This window comes from Rhinolophus hipposideros, assembly GCF_964194185.1.
Source record: "Rhinolophus hipposideros genome assembly, chromosome: 1".
Taxonomy (NCBI): Eukaryota; Metazoa; Chordata; class Mammalia; order Chiroptera; family Rhinolophidae; genus Rhinolophus; species Rhinolophus hipposideros.
Genome location: NC_138047.1, coordinates 78225180 through 78244681, shown reverse-complemented (window position 1 = coordinate 78244681; position 19502 = coordinate 78225180). Strand labels below are relative to the sequence as shown.

At 36.1% G+C, this 19502-nt stretch overlaps 1 protein-coding gene across 2 annotated transcripts in view; it reads right to left on the bottom strand.

Annotated features, from left to right (window-relative positions):
- Window positions 1-3261: 3261 nt before the first annotated feature.
- The window catches only part of TET2 (tet methylcytosine dioxygenase 2), a 107884-nt gene continuing 91643 nt past the window's right edge, over window positions 3262-19502 (bottom strand). Inside the window, exons 9-11 of one of the 2 annotated variants that reach the window (XM_081062345.1) lie at window positions 12642-12779; window positions 10449-10803; window positions 3262-8057 (exon numbers count right to left, since the gene is read on the bottom strand). In XM_081062345.1, the coding sequence (XP_080918471.1) occupies window positions 6556-8057; window positions 10449-10803; window positions 12642-12779 (1995 nt within the window). In that variant the 3' untranslated portion in view covers window positions 3262-6555. Of the gene's footprint in view, window positions 8058-10448; window positions 10804-12641; window positions 12780-19502 lie in introns of those variants that run through there. The other variant, XR_013994158.1, reaches the window with a different exon arrangement.

The following is a 19502-nucleotide window of genomic DNA, read 5'->3' as shown; positions in this document are numbered from 1 at the left end:
CATCACTGCAAAACTCCTTGAAAGAACCCCTATGCTCACTGTTTGAAATTCTTCTCCTCCACTTCTTAAACTCACTTCTGTCAGGATTTGGCCCTTGGCCATTCCATCAAAACCACTCCTATGAATGTCAGCCATGACCTCCTTGCTTCTGAATCCAGTGGTCCATTCTCAAGCCTGATCTTTTTTGATTGGTCAGCAGCATTTAACACAATTGATAAGACCTTTCTTCTTAAAGCTCTTTCCTCACTTGTTTCTAGAAAACCCTTCCACAGCACTCACACTCCCACCTGCTTCATTAACTGTTCTTTCTCTGTTTTCTTTGCAGGATTCTTTCCTACTTCTCAGTCTGAATATTGGAATGGCCCAGGGCGCAGTCCTTGGGCATCTTTTTTCTTTGATCTACATTCCTTTTTAGGTGATGTTTATCTAATGGCTTTAATACCATCTTATAGTATTTTCCAGCCTTCCTCTTGTTACAAATTTCTAGTTTCATATCATCGTGGCTGGAAAAGATACTTGTTATTGTTTCAATCTTCTTAAATTTGCTAAGATTTGTTTTGTGACCTATCATGTGATCTATCCTAAAGAAAGTTCAGTGTGCACTTGAGAAAAATGTGTTTTCTGCTGCTGTTGGATCATTGTTCTGTATATGTCTGTTAGGTTTCTTTGGTGTAAAGTTTGGTTCTAGTCTAACATTTCCTTGTTGATTTTCTGTCTGGATGAGTTATCCATTGTTGAAAATGGAGTACTGAAGTCCTCTACTATTATTGAATTATTGTTTATTACTTGCTTCAGATCTGTTAGTATTTGTTTAATATATTTAGCTGCTCTGACATCAGGTGGATATGTACTTATAGTTTTTATCTTCTCAGTGAAATTTATTATTTCTTGTTATCATTGTTAGTACTTTAGAGCTAAACCAAGAGTTGCCCAGGTGAGAAGGGTGAGGCCACCTCAAGTTTAAAGCAACAACACCCACCCACATTTCTATCCATGTGGCTATTCTGTGCAAGAAATAAAAGCAAGTGCTCAGAGAATATACCTATAAATCCTTAATTCTATGAATTTAGATAATCTGAATTAATTCTTGTGGGAGTAGGGAAGAAGTGGAGTGTCTTTATATAACTACTATTTTACTCAACACCCAAATAGAAATCTCATATCAGTTTGAATTAAGAATTGATTAGAAAGTAAAATGTCAAATTGAGTAAATTACTTTTGAAACAGCATAAAAGGAAGCCTCCAAAGAAAACATTTGTCAAGTACATAGGCAAGGAAAAGAGTGGCTCCTTTTAAGAGTGAATGTTGGGCTAGACAAGTAAAGAGATTTGTGAAAAATTGCCTGGTGAGAGAGGGAAATGTAGGCAGGTGGCTTCAAATATATGGGAACAAAAGTACCTTTGTTCTTTGAAATGGAAGAGTGCTGGTAAAACTGAACTAATCTGTAATTGCAGTTAATTCTCTTCCAAGCATCTTTTGTGAATGTTTTCTCACCACTCTAACAACTAGAGAGTGTATTTCTCAGGGGAGGGAAGGGCAGGGAGAAAGTATCCCAACTCCTTACTGGTAAGCCCGGTAACTGAAGTTAGAGAGTAAGTGTTTTCATGGAACAAGCACAATCCCGTCACATTGATTTTAGGGAGAAAAAAGATGTTTCCCTGGAGTTCCCTTGTTTTGCTGGATACTTACCTCCAGATGGCCTTTTAAACCAACAGAATCAATTTAAAATTCTCAGCAACTTGAGGAATAGGTGCCTTGATGAATAAGGTCTTTTTCTCACTGAGTCTGGTTCTGACGTAGCTGGTCGAGTATGGGGCAGAATTAGGCAGGAGTCAAATTACTCAAAGCTGGAGGGTTTCTCCGATAAACCAACTGGAGAGACTGAGGAAAGGAACAGCGATACTGTGTATGTGACAGGGCAGCTGTGTGCATGTCTGCCTGCATGAAAAGGTTCATTCTTGGCAATTATTTCCAGAGAAGGCAAGGGGCCTATAAAGCTTTGTGAATGATGGCTCACTGGTCATTTCCAGCTGTCGCTTCTTTCCACCAGCAGCTCACAGCAGCACCTTCATTTATAGAACTCTAGCATCACCTGCCTCCGCTAGTTGGGATTGAAATGGGACTCTCGTAGGAAAAGCTTTTGAGTTCACAGAATCTTAAATTCCCTTGCCCTGGGCAGTGGAGACTAGCAACTGAGAAGAGTGGAAGGTTCCCAAGGTTCTATCAGAGGATGGACAGTAAAATGAGGGTTGACAATGTCCCTAGAGGGTTGAGATTAAAAAATAAATAAAAATCACTGGATCACTGCTTTTTTAACAGTGATGTGGCTGCTACTTTCAATTGCTTTGAAGAGAGTGCTGGAGGAATCACCCAGTCAATGAGTTCAATGGTTACTAAATGGTAGTTCTTTCCTCGGCTCAGATAGTACTACTTAAGTCAAACCTGGCCCAGGCTGAACAAAGAGGGAAATATGGGAAAGTGGCTACTCTTACTTTATGCATGATGAACATTATTTTTCTGACAATTTGGGAAGTGGTAGAGTGAGCGTGGGACTGGAAAACTCACAAAACTATAACTAGTAATTGTGTTTAGTATCTTGTGTTTCTAGGAAGTATTTCAGCTGGGCACTGGTACTGTATGAGGGATGATTCACATGACAGAGATGAGGACAATCTAGCCTCCTGCTCCCGCTCCCGCTCCCTGAAGCTATGTGGGATGGATGAGGGCATGCACGTTGGTCTGGGGCCTCCCAGGCCATCTCTCCCTTCTCCTCTTGCCTAACGCTGTCTGCCTTTTGGATGGGCAGGAAGAGGAGTCTTCCTTCTGAAGACAAAGATGAGAATCTGAGAACAAGTCTGGCCTTAGACCACAGCAATATGAACTCACCCCCAGGGTAGCTGCTGTCACTGGTAGCTCTAACAGACGACACAGCAGAAGGGACGGTCAGTTTAAGGTCAGCAGAAATGCTATTAGTCTATTCCTGACTTAACCTGGCTACACATGCAAAGTGAATAGGCTAAAGTGTAAGCCGGAAAAAAAACAAAACAAACAAACAAACAAAAAAAGTTGAATATCTAGACTATTCAACCAAAGAAATACTTTGGCCTTAGTTTTGTGGATATTACTTTAGATATAGTTTAACATTAAGAATTTCTATCTAAAAAGTATCTTTAAAAAGCAAATTCTTTTCCCTTTTGCCTCATTGAGAGGGCAGTAATTTAGGCAGTAAACAGAAACTTCAACGAGACAATACTTAGAGTGCATTAAATAAATATAAATTTTATTAAAAACACTCACATAGCGTTATCAGGAATGATATAATAATAAACGCTTTCAAATAACCTGCATTCATAACATTACAATACTTACATATTTATAACAACCCTCCTCAGATTTTACAGACAAACCAAACATCTCATGAAAATGAAATGAAACTAAGTTTTTTAAAAAGCGTTGAAAAATGCACACAGAGTTCGTTATCTTAGTGTCAAACTGCAAAAGTTTCCCTACACAAGTTGACCACTAGCTTTATAAGTGAACTGTACACCACTGTGCGTCAATCAAGATGAAAAATTCATTCAAGTAAAGTTGACACCACTCAAAAGCATTTTCAAGTATGGCTATACAGTCAACCTGATATTCCTATATAAGCAACCTGTAGATCTGCTTTCCATTCATTCTAACTGAGGCAGGTTTGATATTTACAATTATAGATCTGATATTTACAATATGCTGTTCAATTTCCTCTTCTCCTTCCCACCTAACCTCTCCCCAAACTACACTTTCTGCCCTCGTTGGCCAGCAGTTTGACAAGTGACAGTGGGTGATATAGAAACCAAATATTCATATAGAGATGGCTGACTCAAAACCAATAATAAATGAGCATGTAGTGACCAAATATTTGGGTAAATATATGGCATATGCAAAATATTAAAATCATGTGGTTTGACATATGCAAAACAAATGCTTTTGAAATATTTGTGAACTGGTCACAGCCAAAAACTAAAGACAACTTTTTAAAAGACAAAGATTTGACCAATAAAACTCTCAGCCCTCCTTTGATTAAGAGTGTATTTTAAATGTAAGCAAAAATGCACTTAGACCCAAATGTAATTGTACAGTTGATTGCACACAATATCTCTAAGTGTTTTGCCTGTTTGGAGAAGTCCTCATGGGTCTGTACCTATTCTGATTACAGAATCAAAACATCTTTATTTAGAGAATTGAAAGACTTTAGCCAACAGCCACTTGCCAAACTCCTTCCTTACAATTTTCCCTTTGTCAACTCAGTGCATTCTATTTTCATGTAATTTTTTTCCTGCTTGAAACAGTCAAAATATTCCCCAAACTTTTAAAATGCTTTTCTTTACAATTAAAAAGAGCCAAGTGATTTACAAAATTAGTTTTAGTTACATAAGGACATGTACAAGCAAAATAGGAGGGATTCAAAATAAAAGGGTTAAATCCCTGAAAAAGAATATATTTATTAACGTATAACAATTTTACATAAACACAGGTGACATGTTGGCATAAGAAGAACATGAGCTGAAATATCCCTGATTTTTTAGAACAAAAAGGTTGACGTTCAAGTTATACTTGCTAAGAAATCAAGTATTGAAAAAAGGTATGCTTTTTTTAATAAAAAAAGTCTTGGAAAAAAATGATGGTACACAATGCTATAAGCTTTCACTCTCAGTTCAATATCCTATTGCCAAACTAGTGTTGAGGTATATGACAAGTAGGAACATCACTCAAACCTTTAATGAATTCTTAGCTCACATTATGATATATTTGTAGCAGGCTGACTAGCACCATCATGATGTGAATTCTGCTTCAAATCCATATATATATATATGTATATACATATGTGTATATAGATACATACATATATACACATATATATATATTTTCCTTTTGTTTTTTACAGTACTAAAATACTAAAGCATTGCGTTAAAAAAGTTTTGTTTACAATTTAATTTACTTTCTATACATCTCTTTCACTTCTTCTTTATACAAATCAATGATTTAAAACCACCACAGCAAACCAGCTGCCTGTTTTCTTTTTAATTAACAGATTCACATGGAACTAACCCTGTTTATTTATCTTATGGAGGCATCAGTCTGCTCAATCTTCCTGGTAAAGAGGACACTTAAGCTAAGAAATGACAATGTCACAATGTACAATTATCAACACAAAGGCAGACTGCCATTCAGCTCACTGAAGAGCACATACATGAAATCGCTTCGCGTAAGTGAACAGCTTGGTTTAGTCTGTAGCATGCAGTTAATTATTACCTGCAGTTGATAGAAAATTCTTAAAACTCTACATATTTGAGCAATGAACTTGTCATACAATTTTGTATAAAACGTTTACAGTATAGCATGTGAGATGAGCACCAGAAAACGTGTTTTGTATACTAATGTACTACCTTGAATCCAGCAAGCCCCCTTTTGGATTTAACTGGCTGTATTAAAAATGGACACATTGCTCATCAGCAGATGCATGGCTAAAAGCAAAAATATTTTAAAAGCTTTCCTTTCCTTAAAAAAATCAGCTTTGCATTCTAAAATGAAAGTAAACTTTGTTTTTAAACATCTCAGTACCTTAGCATTGTTCAAGTTGTCAAAGCTTAGGTAGGCAAAGTGCTTCTAAGACACCATTTAACATATTTATACATATACATGTATGTGCACATATACATATGTGTGTGTGTCTATGTACATGTATGTTTTTTGTCCCACAAGGACTTTGCTGGATGAGCAAAATCCAGAGGCCTTTACAATGTCCACATTTTAAAAACTAAGCTTGTGTAAGAATAAGTAATTAAGATAAAAACTTCAATGAAAAGGTACCCCTGTTATTCAACAGCACTGGAGTACACGGATAGCATTTCGATGGTAGAAAGGCATTAAATTTTCAACTGTTAAAGACACCATTTTCTTAGCACCATTTCTTAGAACATCCAAACAAATTCAGTGTTTTGCTTTCTATTCATTTATTCTTCCTGTAGCTATTTTGATAAATACAAGTTAACATTAAGATTACAGTAAAAACTGCATGTTAAAAAGCCATAATTCCAGTATTTCAGTACATATGTTCAGCACCAGATGGTATTTTAAGAGTTCTGCCACTGTAATACTACAGTACTTGGTTGATTTGTGTTCCATGACTATGCAAAGTTGGTATTATTAAAAGTGGTCACAGATGTGTAGAGTTGCCAGGGGAAGAAAACGTCACATTTACATATCATCTCGTCCAATAATAGAACCAGTGTTTAAAAATGTAAATTGTGGAACACTTTCTTCCCCACCTTCTTTTTGCACAGAATGCTTTGGTCTTTTGCCTAGATGCCATCTGTGATCACTTAGGAGTCAGTGGACATTAAGTGCTATGGTAAGGGGACCTCTGTTTTTGCTGGTGAGCTGAGGTTCCTCCTACCACATTTGTCATCAATACTGACTGTGTCCTTTCCCCACTGCCCATGTCATGAGAACTACACTATGGACAGGTTGGTTGTGGTCTTTTCAAATGAGGTAACCAACATGGGGGAGATATCATATGTATCTGTTGTAAGGCCCTGTGACCCGAGTGAAGGCATATGGAGATGTCGTTACTGTGGAGTCTGTGGTCACGGACATGGTCCTTTCAGCAAGGGACTTGATGAAGCGCAGGTAAGTGGGTTCGGAAGGTTCATGTGGCTCAGTGGGCTCCCGTTTCACTTTTTTGCCATGGGTTTTCTGAGGCACATAGTCCGGGCCATACTTTTCACACTCTTCTTCTTTCTCACGGGCTTTTTCAGCCATTTTAGCTTCCCAGAGCGCCAAGCCATGTTTTGGCTCATTCATGCTCTTGTGCTGGTAAAAGACAAGTGAGATCCTAGTGGGGTGATTCCTGTTGGGATTCTTTAAAGGGGTGGTGGCATGAAGCTCACGCTTTGCACACTCAATAAGAATTGACCCATGAGTTGGAGCTACGGCCACTCCCCCAATGTCAGGATCCAGAAAGCTCTGCTCGCTGTCTGACCAGACCTCGTCATTGTCCTCGGCGGCAGATGGCTGCTTTTCCTGACTGCTAGCCTCATGTAATTTGTGTACGCCTTCTGGGACAGAAGCGGTTCTATCATGGGTAAGACCTGGAAGCATCTTAGATAACCCATTAGCTGTGTGGGAAAGCATGTCATTCTCCTTGTTTTGGAGGCGCAGGGCATGGAGAGAGCTGTTGAACATGCCTGAAGCTGCAGTGTAGTTATGGATTATATGAGAAGATGGATGATGTTCACCATTTTTACAGTCTATGTTTGGATTGTTCAAATTGGGTGGTAATCTAGAGGCAGCTCCCATGAAGTGACCATCCATCTCATGAGTGGAATAAGGAGGAAATGGCCCTACATGGTGTATATTTGGCCTAACAGTACAACTGCTGAAGGCATCTCCCTGTATATTTTGGTTTCCATAACCTAAGTACTTAGAAGTAAAACTCGGACTATTTCCAAACCTTGGCTGGTAAAGTGTATGGATAGGTGGTAGATTTAGCTTGGAGAGGGGGTCTTGGTTTGGATACCTATATAGCTCTATGGGCTGAGACTGGGGAGAATAGGAGCCTAGATATGGGGAGCAGTTGTCCATTGATATATTTCCATTGCACTGATATGATGGATATTGGTTATTCTGATTTAAAAGCCTGGGGTAAGGGTTGATGGCATTAGAAGAATTCAAATATGAACCTGCAGCTTGGGATGAGGTGGAATAGAAGTTCATAGGGTTGGTGCCTCCGTAAATATCTGAAGTGTGTGAAGAGCTCGGATAAGGACTAACTGGATTGGGCCGTCTTGCATATGGATGGGTGGACCCAGAAGGAGAGTAAGAGTTGACAGCCTCTGACTGAGAGTTACTAGTCAAGGGATGATGTGGCGGTGGCTGCTGGGGTCGCTGCGGCTGTGGTGGCTGCGGTTGGGATGGCTGCGGCTGTGGAGGTTGCTTCTGTAGTTGTTGGGCTTGTGATTGGGGCTGGGGCTGCTGGGACTGCTGCGTGACTGGTCCTGAATGTCGCAGAAGTTCTGTGGACAGGATAAGAAAGAGCAATGACACGTATGCTTGATTATTATTTTATGAATGCTAGCAAGGATGCTTAAATGCATTTAAGAACCACCACCAGCATTATGCAATAATCAGACAAGGACAAGAGCAAAGTCAGGGTTCTGATCACTGTCTGGCATAATTTTTGTGTGTCTAAAGTGTTAGAAATAAAATGGCAGACCTCATAACAGTACAATCTGGTAATTGAAGAAAGATGCAATAAACATCCAAAGGCCATTCCACTGACAGCACCATGTTTTCTGGAGCTTCTGTGCTTCTGACCATGTCACACTCCCCACATGAAGTGCCCTCCTTCCTCCACCCATTTCCTTGCCCTTCCTTGGCATAGTCATCCCCTCCTTGAGGAAGCCTTCTATGATCGCCTCTTCTAATGCTTTTGCAGAACCCTCTTCAAACATAAGTCAGATAAAGCGGCACTCATAATATATTGTAATGATCCATTTTAATCTCCTCTTTACCCTCCTGCAAAGTAGTTCCTGGTGGGAAGGCAACGTGCCTTATTTTACTCCTCCATTGCCTGCCATGCAATAAAATTGGTTAAATAATTAAAGGAGTATAAAATTTGTTATGGAAGAGTCAGCAATACTATGAGAAAAAAAAATGATAGCCATTTAAACACTCAAAGCATCTTATATGAGAACCCTATTTCATTAGCACGCTTTCTAGAAATTTACACAGTTGAAGTTTCATTAAAAGTTTGATGAAACTTTCAGTTTTGCAAGTGAAACTTTTAAAAGTCATACTTCTGGTTCATGACCTCATGTAAAAATAATCTAAGATAAGAACAAGCAGAGCTGCAATGGTAGTCCTGACAATTGAAATGATTACTGCAGTAACCAGTTACAGAGGCCAAGTTCTATTGGACTATGCTTTATAGCTAACAGGAAGTATATATCAGCGACTGAGTAGTATTAACTTCTCTTAGTGTGAGTCAACCAATCAATAAACATTTATTAAGTATCTTTAGCATATTATTTTAAATTAGTTTCTTTAAAATTTGAAATGAATCAGCAGGAAAATTTCACTCTTATGAACCAAAGATAGTTGGTTCTAAGCAAACTGGTACACTAAATTTAAAAGATATACTTTTTCTTAATCTTTATTAAATTTATTGGGGTGACCATTGGTTAGTAAAATTATAAGGGTTTCAAGTTTACATTTATGTATCATCTATATATTGCATTGCGTGCTCACCACCCAGTCAGTTCTCCTTCCATCACCATATATCTGACCCCCTTTACCTTCTTCTGCCACCCCTCTCCCCCCTTATCCTCTGATAATCACTATACTTTTGTTTGTGTCTGATTTTTTGTTTGTCTTGTTTATTTATTGCTTTCAGTTTTTTATTAGTTTCAGGTATACGAAACAATATAATAGTTAGACATTGACACCCTTCACAAAGTGATAACTCCCCTCTCCCAATCTACTACCCCTCTGACATCTTGTATAGCTGTAACTCTCAGTTTTCATAGGAGTAAAGTCATATGGTGCTCGACTTTTTCTGTCTGACTTATTTCGCTTAGCATGGTAAAAAGATATACATTTTTCTTTTGTTAATGACCAGGCCAATACCATCTCTAAAATTAGGATATGGACATTACATTGCTATATGACTTTTCACAGTGTTAACCATAGACATAACGCAAGGGGCTTTGGAAAGAAAATGTCAACTTAGTATTGATAAATAATGCTCTATTGCCACTACTATAGACGTGATTTATTTTGATGGGTAAAAGCTTTATAGGAACTACATGTGATCCACGTCCTAAACCTCAGACTCAGTGTGGCTAAGGAAAGGTATCTTAAGTCTCCTGCCTCTCGCCCCGCTTAATCCTGCTTCCAAACTTATTTCAATAAATCGTTCTGTTTATGTGATCTAGGCTTAAAACTTTGGAGTCATCCTTAAATTTTTCTTCACCTTCACGCCAATGTTTTGTCACCAGTGTATTGATATTCATTGTGGAAGAATTCCCTTCATCATTTTTGCTATATCTTCATTGTTACCACCAAAATTCAAGCTCTTATTACGTCACTCTTGGTTTATTGCATCTGTCTCTAAACTACTAGCTCCTCGAATGTGGCGTAGCTGCCACGGCCAGAACACTAATTTCGCCACATCACTCACCTTTCATGAAGCTGTCATTTATTACAGAATAAAACCCCAACTTTCTCATCAAGCTGGGGTTGATGGTGCAATATCTCCTACCATCATCGAGCAAAGCTGGGCCCTTGCTACTTTAGAGAAGATTCTTAGACCATAATTAATTGTAACCTTCCAAAATTAACAATGCTCATTTTTAACATAAGTATCATATAACGCATATGTCTACAATGCATCACATTAAGTTTACCTGCCAACTGTTTAGCTTGGGTTGCATTTTCAGTCTGTTTTGTACGAGATGAAGCTGACTTTTCCTTTTCATTCTTATTTGCGCTGTTCTCCAAAGAGGAAAGCTTTTCAGCTGCAGCTTTCTTGGCTTCTAGTTTCCTCTGTCGGCATGTCTTGACTGGCTCTGCTAACATCCTGACTTTCCGTCGGAAAGAAGTCAGTACCTGAATGGCACCATTTCGTGTTTTCTCCTCCTGAGCTTCCACACTCCCAAACTCATCCACATCAGAGACTTTGTAGAGAGGCAGAACATGGAGCTGCTCGTCCTCAGGCTTGCCTCCAATTTCTCGATTGTCTTCTCTAGTGAGGGTGCATACCTGGTGAGAAAATAAGACACTATAGCCTCAGTTTCAGTCCAAAAGAAAAGTGTGTGTGTGTGTGTGTGTGTGTGTGTGTGTGTGTGTGTGTATTTAGATTTGTGGTGGCTTACTGGACCTGATCGGTGACAATAAAACCATGACTGTCTATTACTAATAAAGATCGTATCAAAATGGTATAGGGAGATAGCCAAGTTCATATTGATCTTGTGTGTTATGTGTGTGTGTATCAGAGTTGCCTATGGTGACTCTGTTCTTCACATGTATTCTGACTCTAAGGGAAGAAGCAACACTCCTACCAAAATGAAGCAATCTTTGAATTTTCACTCTTGAAGAATAGATGTGATAGATGTGAAGGCTCTGGAGAAAGAGGCTAAAACTTTGTTTCTACCAAGTGACTCCCTCTGTTTTGGGTAATATCACATTTGCCTCATCTCCGACTATTGTACATGAAGAAATCTCAAGTCTTTCCTCACATCTGACTCCTAAATCTCCTTCACTATGTTTCAAAAATTTCCACAAGTTATCAAAGTGAAATCTAAATAATGTAAAATTGAAGATTTGGGTGATATATTGAACGTATAATTTAACAGTGTTTCTATCTTCCTTCTCTCTCCCTGTACCATTAACTCTAACTTACTGTTTCTCTTCTATCTCATTTCTTTTCTGAGCTATCACTACATACAAGGGGGTACTCTGAAAAGGAAAAAAAGCTACTTCTGTTGCTTTGATAATTTAATGGTACTTTTTAGCTTTTATTTGCCACAATCATATTGATTTTGATGAAATGTTATTTGTTGGTTTAAAAACACTAGCTTTTTGTATGTAATGTTTTTAATTAGTGGAGAAAATGTGACCATGGTTATTTAAAAACCAAGGTAATATAAAATCATTGGAAGATACTCTTGAAAGGAATGTGGTCGTGATTATAACAGACTTACCTTTATAAATAAGTTTAACACAAGAAGGTATTAAAAATGTTCACTTCCTACACACAAAAGTCTCCCAAATCCATGTCTCCTGAGTACTGGTCACCTTTTCCCATGCACATTTATCCCTATTCAATTTTTATCTAGTGCTTCTTTCCATTTCACCTAACAGAACCTGTGACCCATCAGAGGCAAATTGCCCTTCATACAAAACACCTTCCTCATCCTCTGCTCACTCTCCATCACCTTGCTGGAACGAAACATGCTTATTTTCAGGACGGACTATAGCTTCACCTTTTTCTTCTACTTCCCAGAATCTAGCAGAGCCTCCTAATAATGAGCAGGTGCTCAACACGTAATTAGTGATGATTTTAGGTATTGCAGGTGATATATAAGTCTTGTATTTGTTCTCTTGGATTAGAAATCAGCAAACTACGGCCTGTGGCCAATCTGCCTCACAGCCTGTTTTGAATAACCAGGGAACTAAGAATGGTTTTTGCATTTTTACAGGATTTTTAAATTAAAATAAAACCCAAAAAATCTTGGTTTTAGAGAGGATTTTATGAATTTAACCTCAAAGTCAAGGGAAGTAAAAGCTAAAACAAATAGACTAAAAAGCTTCTGCACAGCAAAAGAAACCATCAACAAAGAGGCAACCAACCGAATAGAAGATATTTGCAAATAATGCCTCCGATAAGGCCAATATCCAAAATATATAAAGAACTCATACAACTCAACAACAAAATAAAAACCCCAAATAATACAATTAAAAAACAGGCTAATATCCAAAATATATTAAGAACTCATAAACTTAACTACAAAACAACCAAACAATCCAATTAAATGTGAACTTCCAGCCCTCCAGTCTTCGGCCGGTCGTGCTGCTAGTCTGTCCTCAGCCCCACTTACCATTGTGCTGCCATTCTGCATGTTGTGCAAGTCTCTATGTGCATGAGCACAGAAGTCCAAACATGCAGTGACCCCTGAGAATGGACGGCCTTCCTTCAGACCCAGACGGCACTCTGGTGCTCTGTGTTCATATTCAATCTGAAAAAAAAAGTGTGTGTGTGAGTGGGGAGGTACATAGGCATTTCAAATTCTTAGGCATACATTTGACAAAAAAAATCCAAGACTGATGCACTGAACAGGTAAAAAAGACGCCTTAGGATTTATACTAAAAGAACTTTTAGAAATGTTGTATATTTTATATGCAAAAACACAATGGAATGACACAAAATAGAGCAAATACCTTGACATGGTAAAGTTTTTCTTTTACAGTGTTAAGGGCATAACTGACATACATTAAGCAGAATATATTTGAGAATGTACTTTTGAATTTCAACATATCTATACATGAAAACATTGCCACAATCAAAATAAACTACATATCCCTTACGTCCACAAGTTTCCTGATGACCCTTTGTAATTTATGCCTCTCCTTTGTTTTCAGGTAACTACTGATCTGCTTTCTGCAACTACTGATTAGTTGCAGTTTTTATAATTTTATATAAATGGATCCATTTTGAGTTAATTTTTATTTATAGTGTGAGGTCAAGTTTAATTTTTTTCCACATGCCTCTCCAACTGTTCAAATACCAATGGATAAAAAGATTATCCTTCCCCCCATTGAATTGCCTTTGCTGAAAATTAATTTACCATACATGTTGGATCTATTTCTCCATGTTCTATTCTGATTTTTGGTATATAATAGTTTGCGTGTGTGCCTGTGTGTGTGTGTGTATGTGTGTGTACCAATACCAACTGTCTTGATTACTAATAAATGTAGATTTTTAGTAAATCTTGAAATCAGGAAGTATAAGTCTTCAAATTATACCCTTATTTTAAAAAATTATTTGGCCACTCTAGATCCTTTGCATTTCTCTCTAGATTTTATTTATTTATTTATTTATTTATTATTAGTTTCAGGTGTACAAGACAAGGTAATACTTAGACGTTCATCATTTATATCCCTTACACTGTAGATTTTTTTTTTTAAATTAATTTTATTGGGGTGACAATTGTTAGTAAATTTACATAGATTTCAGGTGTACAATTCTGTTACACTGTAGATTTTATAATCACCTTGTCAATTTCTTCAAAATACCTGGTGAGATTTCGATAGGTCATGTATTAAATTCATTGATTAATTTGGGGACAATTGGCATCTTAATATTGTCTTTGTGATCCATGAACATAATCTATAATTTCTCTCAGCAATGTTTTGTAGTTTTTAATGTACAGTTCTTACATTTTTGTGAAATGTATGCCTAAGAACTTCATATTTTTGATGATATTTTAATTGCTATTGGTTTCCATTTTGGTTTTAATTGTTCATTGCTAGTATTAGAGATATAATTGCTTTTTGTGTTTTGCAACTTTGCTAAACCACTTATTAATTCTTGGAGGTTTTTTTGTAGATTCTTTGGGACTTTCTATGTTGACAAGTATATTGTCTGCAAATAAGCACAGTTTTATTTCTTCTCATCCAATCTGTATTCTCTTTATTTCTTTTCCTGGACTATTGCACTGTCTAAAATTTTCAGTTAGATGTTCAATAGAAGTGGTGAGAAATGAAGTCCTTACCTTGTTTCTAATCTGAGCAGTAAAGTGCTCAGTCTTTCACCATTAAATATAATGTTAGCTTTAGGTTTTTCTTCTGTGCCTTTTATCAGGCTGAGAAAGTTTCCTTCTGTGGATGTTGAATTTTGTCAAATGTTTTTTCTCTATCTATTGAGATAATCATATTTTCCCTGTTGTATCAGTTAATATGGTGAATGATATTAATTGATTTTTGAAAGTTAAATGAACCAAGTATTCCTGAAATGAACTCCATTTCGTAGTGATATATTATCAAACATTGTCAAACACTGTCAAATCTAATTTGCCATTTTTTTAAATTAAAGTTTACTGGGGTGACACTTGCTAAAATATGTTAAGAACTTTCATATCAATATTTACGAAGAACGTGGGACTGTAGTTTTCCTTCTTTTTAATGCCTTTGTCTGGTTCTAGTATCAGAATGTTTCTAGCCTCATAAAATGAGTTGGGATGTGTTTATTCCTTTCCTATTTTCTAGAAGACTTTCCACTGAATTGTTATTATTTCTTCCTTAATTAATGGGTCAAATTTGGAAGGGAAATTATCTGGGCTTGGAGTTTTCTTTTCATGAAAGTTTTAACTACAAATTCAATTTCTTAATAGAGAAAGAATTATTCATGGCATTTGATTTTTTTCTTACTAAACTTTGGTAGTGGTTTTTAAGGGACTTTGCTCATTTCAGTTAATTTGTTGAATTTATTGGCATAAAGTTTTAATAACGTCTTTATTATTCTTTTTAATATCTGTAGGATCTGTAGTGATGTCTTGATATTGGCAATTTGTACGTCTTTTTTTTTTAATTGAATTGACTCCAACTTTTGGTTTCGCTTATTTATTCTCATCTCTGTATTCTAGTTCATTGATTGCTGTTCTTTTCTTTAGTTTTTTTTTCTTCCTGTTAACTTTTAGGGCTAAAACTGCTCTCCTTTTCTTAGGGTAGAAGCATAGAGCATTGATTTGAGCCTTTATATTTTCTAATTTAAGTGTTAAATGCTATAACCGTTTCTCTTAGCAAGGCTTTACAGTTGCAGCCCACAAATTTCAATGTCATGTCTTAATATTCATTCAGTTTGAAATACTTTCTAATTTCTCTAGTAATTTATTCTTTGCTCTATAGATCATTTAGAAATATATTGCTCAGTTTATAGATAATTAGGGATTTTGTAGGTATCTTTCTGGTTAATATTTTTTATTTATTTGAATTTAATTTAGTGGCTGCTTGATTTAAGGTTTACAGTGTACTCTTAAACTTATCACAATCTACATTCAAGTAATATTGTACCACTCCATATACAAGAAACTTACAACAGTATATAGTAGTCTCCCTTATCCACAGTTTCACTTTCTGCAGTTTCAGTTACCACGGTTGACCATGGTCCAAAAATATTAAATGAAAAATTCCAGAAATAAACAATTCATAAATTTAAATCGCACACCATTCTGAATAGTGTGATGAAATCTCACACCAGTCTTCTCAGTCTCACTCGGGACGTAAATCATCCCTTTGTCCAGCATCTCCAGCTGTATGTGCTACCCTATCTGCCCATCAGTCTATTAGTAGTTGTCTTCCTCTCAGATCAACTGTCATAGTATCCAGTGTTTGTATTAAAGTAATACTTACTTTACTTAATAAACAACCCCAAAACACAAGACTAGTGATGTTGGTAATTTGGATATGCCAAAGAGAAGGTGTAAAGTGCTCTCTTTGAGTAAAAAGGTGAGTACAGGGCAGTAAGTTATTTTGAGAGAAAGAGAGAGACCACATTCACATAACTTTTATTATTGTATATAGTTATAATTGTTCTATTTTATTAGCGATTCTTAATTTTTTACAGTGCATAATTTATAAATTAAACTTTATCATAGGTATGCATGTATAGGAAAAAACACAGTACATATATGGTTTTGTACTATCCACTGTTCCAGATACCCTATGGGAGTATTAGAATGAATCTCCCATAAATAAGGGTAGGGGGAAACTATTGGACTTCCAAATCCAAAGCCTCTGTGCTACTTCTACATGTTATAAACATCAAAGTACCTTGATGTTTTTTAAAATGAAAATATATTTATTTTAATTAGCAAATTATCTTTTGAAGAAAATTTGAAAATAAGGAAAAAATCTTTTTACTCACACGTTTACTATTTATATTTTTTATTCCTTTTTGTCAATCCAGATTTATATCTGATATCATTTCCTTTCTACCAGAGGGTTTTCTTTAACATTTTTCAAGTGTTAGTCTTCTGGTGGTAAATTATTATTTTAGCTTTTTATTTTTCAGTGTGTCCATATCTTTATTTAAAATTTTTTTTGACAGTTTCACTTTGTTATTAGTTTCAGGTATACAAAACAAGATAATGATTAGATAATTTACATACATCACAATCACAAAGTGATAACCCAAGAAGTCTACTACTCATCTGATACCATACATAGCTATTAAAATCCCATGCTCCCTATGCTGTACTTTACATCCCATAATTATATATATATATATATAGATAGATAAATAGCTATAGCTATAGATATATAGGTTATAGTTATAGCTGACATTAAATATTTTATATTAGTTTCAAGTGTGCAGTGCAGTGGTTAGGCATTTATATAATTTATGAAGTGATCCCCAATTATTTTGGCTTTTGTCTAAAAAAACAATCTTTGTTTTTCCTTTACTTTTGAGAGTTGTTTTTACTGGTTTTCTAGGTTGATAGTTTTATTTTTTCTTTCAGTATTTAAAGATATTTCTCCTTTATCTTCTTTTTTACATTTTTCTGTCATGGAGTCTCATTGTGTTTATTATCTTCCTCCGTTTTTCACATTTTTCTCTTTATTATTGACCTCAAGCAAATTGATTTTAATGGACCTTTTATGTAGTTTTCTTCATGCTTCTCTCTTCCATCTCCCTCTACCCCCAATTAGGGTCTTGATGTGCTTCTGGGATCAAAGGCTTATAGTTTAAAACAAATTTGGAAAAGAAAAATTAGCTGTTATTTCTTTAAATATCTTTCTGTCCCCTACCTCCTTCTGGGAGTCTAATTACACATATATTAGTGCAATAATTAGTGTAATCAATTATAGATCATTAATCTATTCAATTTTTACCAGTTTTGTCTTTCCTCTTTATTTCCCATTAGAACATTTGTACTGCTATGTATTACATTTTACTAAATGCTACTGACTCCATTTAGTGCATTTTTTATCCAGACATCATATATTTTTCATCTCTAGAAGTTTAATGTGGGTCTTTTTGATATCTTCTTAGGTTTCTTTATCATGCTCATGCTTTCCTCTGTTGTCTTAAGCAAATGGAATATATGTAAAATAGCTATTTTAATGTCCTTATCTACATATTATCTATGTCATTTCTGGAACTATTTCTATTGATTGCTTCCCCATCCTCTTCATTATGGGTTGTATTTTCTTGTTTCTTTGTATCTTTGGTAATATATGATGGGATGTTAGATATTAAAATTTTTACCTTGTTTTGTGGTTTTAAGTTTTAGTTTGGGGATGTTGTTAAGTCACTTGGAATCAGTTTGCTCCTTTCCAGTCTTGATTTTAAACATCTTTAGATGGGACCAAAATAGCCTAATCTACTTCTTCTATGAAGGCCATAAAATTCTGAGTATGTTATTTGCTGTCTTGTATGGTAGGAGGTCTTTTCTTTCTGAATGGTATTAACAAAAACTATTCCAGGTCCTATATGAAACCAAGAGAATGTTCTGCCTGCTCCTTTTGGTGGTTCTTTCCACAGCCTTGGTAATGTCTTCCTATGCATGCACTGTTTAGTAAGTACTCAGCTGAAGATTCAAGTAGAATCCTCTACAGATATCTTGAGCTCTTCTCAACGATGCTCTCTCCTCCTTGGTACTCTGAGTTGTGAATTCTGTGACCTTGCTTCCCCAAATTCTGCACTTTGTCTCCTTAATGCAGAGACAACCCTGGGGTCTGTTTAGGTTTCTCCTCCTTGCCCTGGAGCCTAATGTGCTCCTCAGGAAATAAGTTGGGGTAATCATAGGTTCACCTTTTACTTCCTTTTTCTCCTGCTGCTTCTTGCTCTATGTATAAAAATAATTGTTTCATATATTTGGTGTTTTTTTTTTAATGTGTAAATCCAGTTCATGTTAATTCATTGTGGCTAGAAGATGAACTCACAATATGATAATGTATTTGATGGCTTGAATATTATTTACCAGTGCGTTCACATAGCATATTTGTATATTGAAACTTGTAAGATTCTGGCCAAAGGAAAGTGAAGGTGTGTGGCTCGTGACTGTTTAGTATAGACTGTAGCATAGTTAGCATCATTCTGTTCCTTGAATAAAAATATACAGAAAATCTAGTTGGTCATTAGTCAGACTTACGCCACATCATAAGGAATACCATGCAGGGGTTTGTGAAATGAATTACTAAAACTCTACCTCCATGTCTGGAAGACAATCCAAGTGCATGGCTTTTAGATGATGTAAAGCTGTGCTGTTCAATAGGGTATCCACTAGCCACATGTGTCTATTTAAATGTAAATTAATTAAAATTAAAATTCATTAACTCAGTTGCACTAGCCACATATCAAGTGTTCAATAACCATACGTGGCTAGCAGCTACTGTACTAACCATTGTAGACAGAGAATATTTCCATTGTCATAGACAGTTCCTTTGGATAGCACTGGTCTATAATATCATCTCTATAGTCTATAGCCATACAACCCCGAATACACCCCATCTTGTCTGATCTCAGAAGCTAAGCAGGATCAGGCCTGGATAGTACTTGGACAGGAGTTAAAATGTCATTTCTACATAATATGATGAAAGCATATGATTTTGAGATCTGAACCTGCTAATTCAGGCCTAAAGTGTAATGGTAAGACAACCATAGAAAAGACAAAGTAAATATACATCTACTGGGTAGATATAAAAAAAGAATATTTAATTGAGAAAACCTACGTTCTAATTCTGTGGAGTTGACAGAAGAAATGCTCTGAAGACCCAGTGAAGCTTAACTTTAGCAATAAGACTATAACTAAGAAATCAAGGAAGAAAGCAAGGAAGCACATTCAGATCCAAGAAATAAAGATCACATATTCAGTTGGAGGACGCAAAGATCAAATGGCAGGTTTCGACAGCATCCATAACCTCAAAAGTTCTTCCCATATACTAGGTGGAAAGATGAC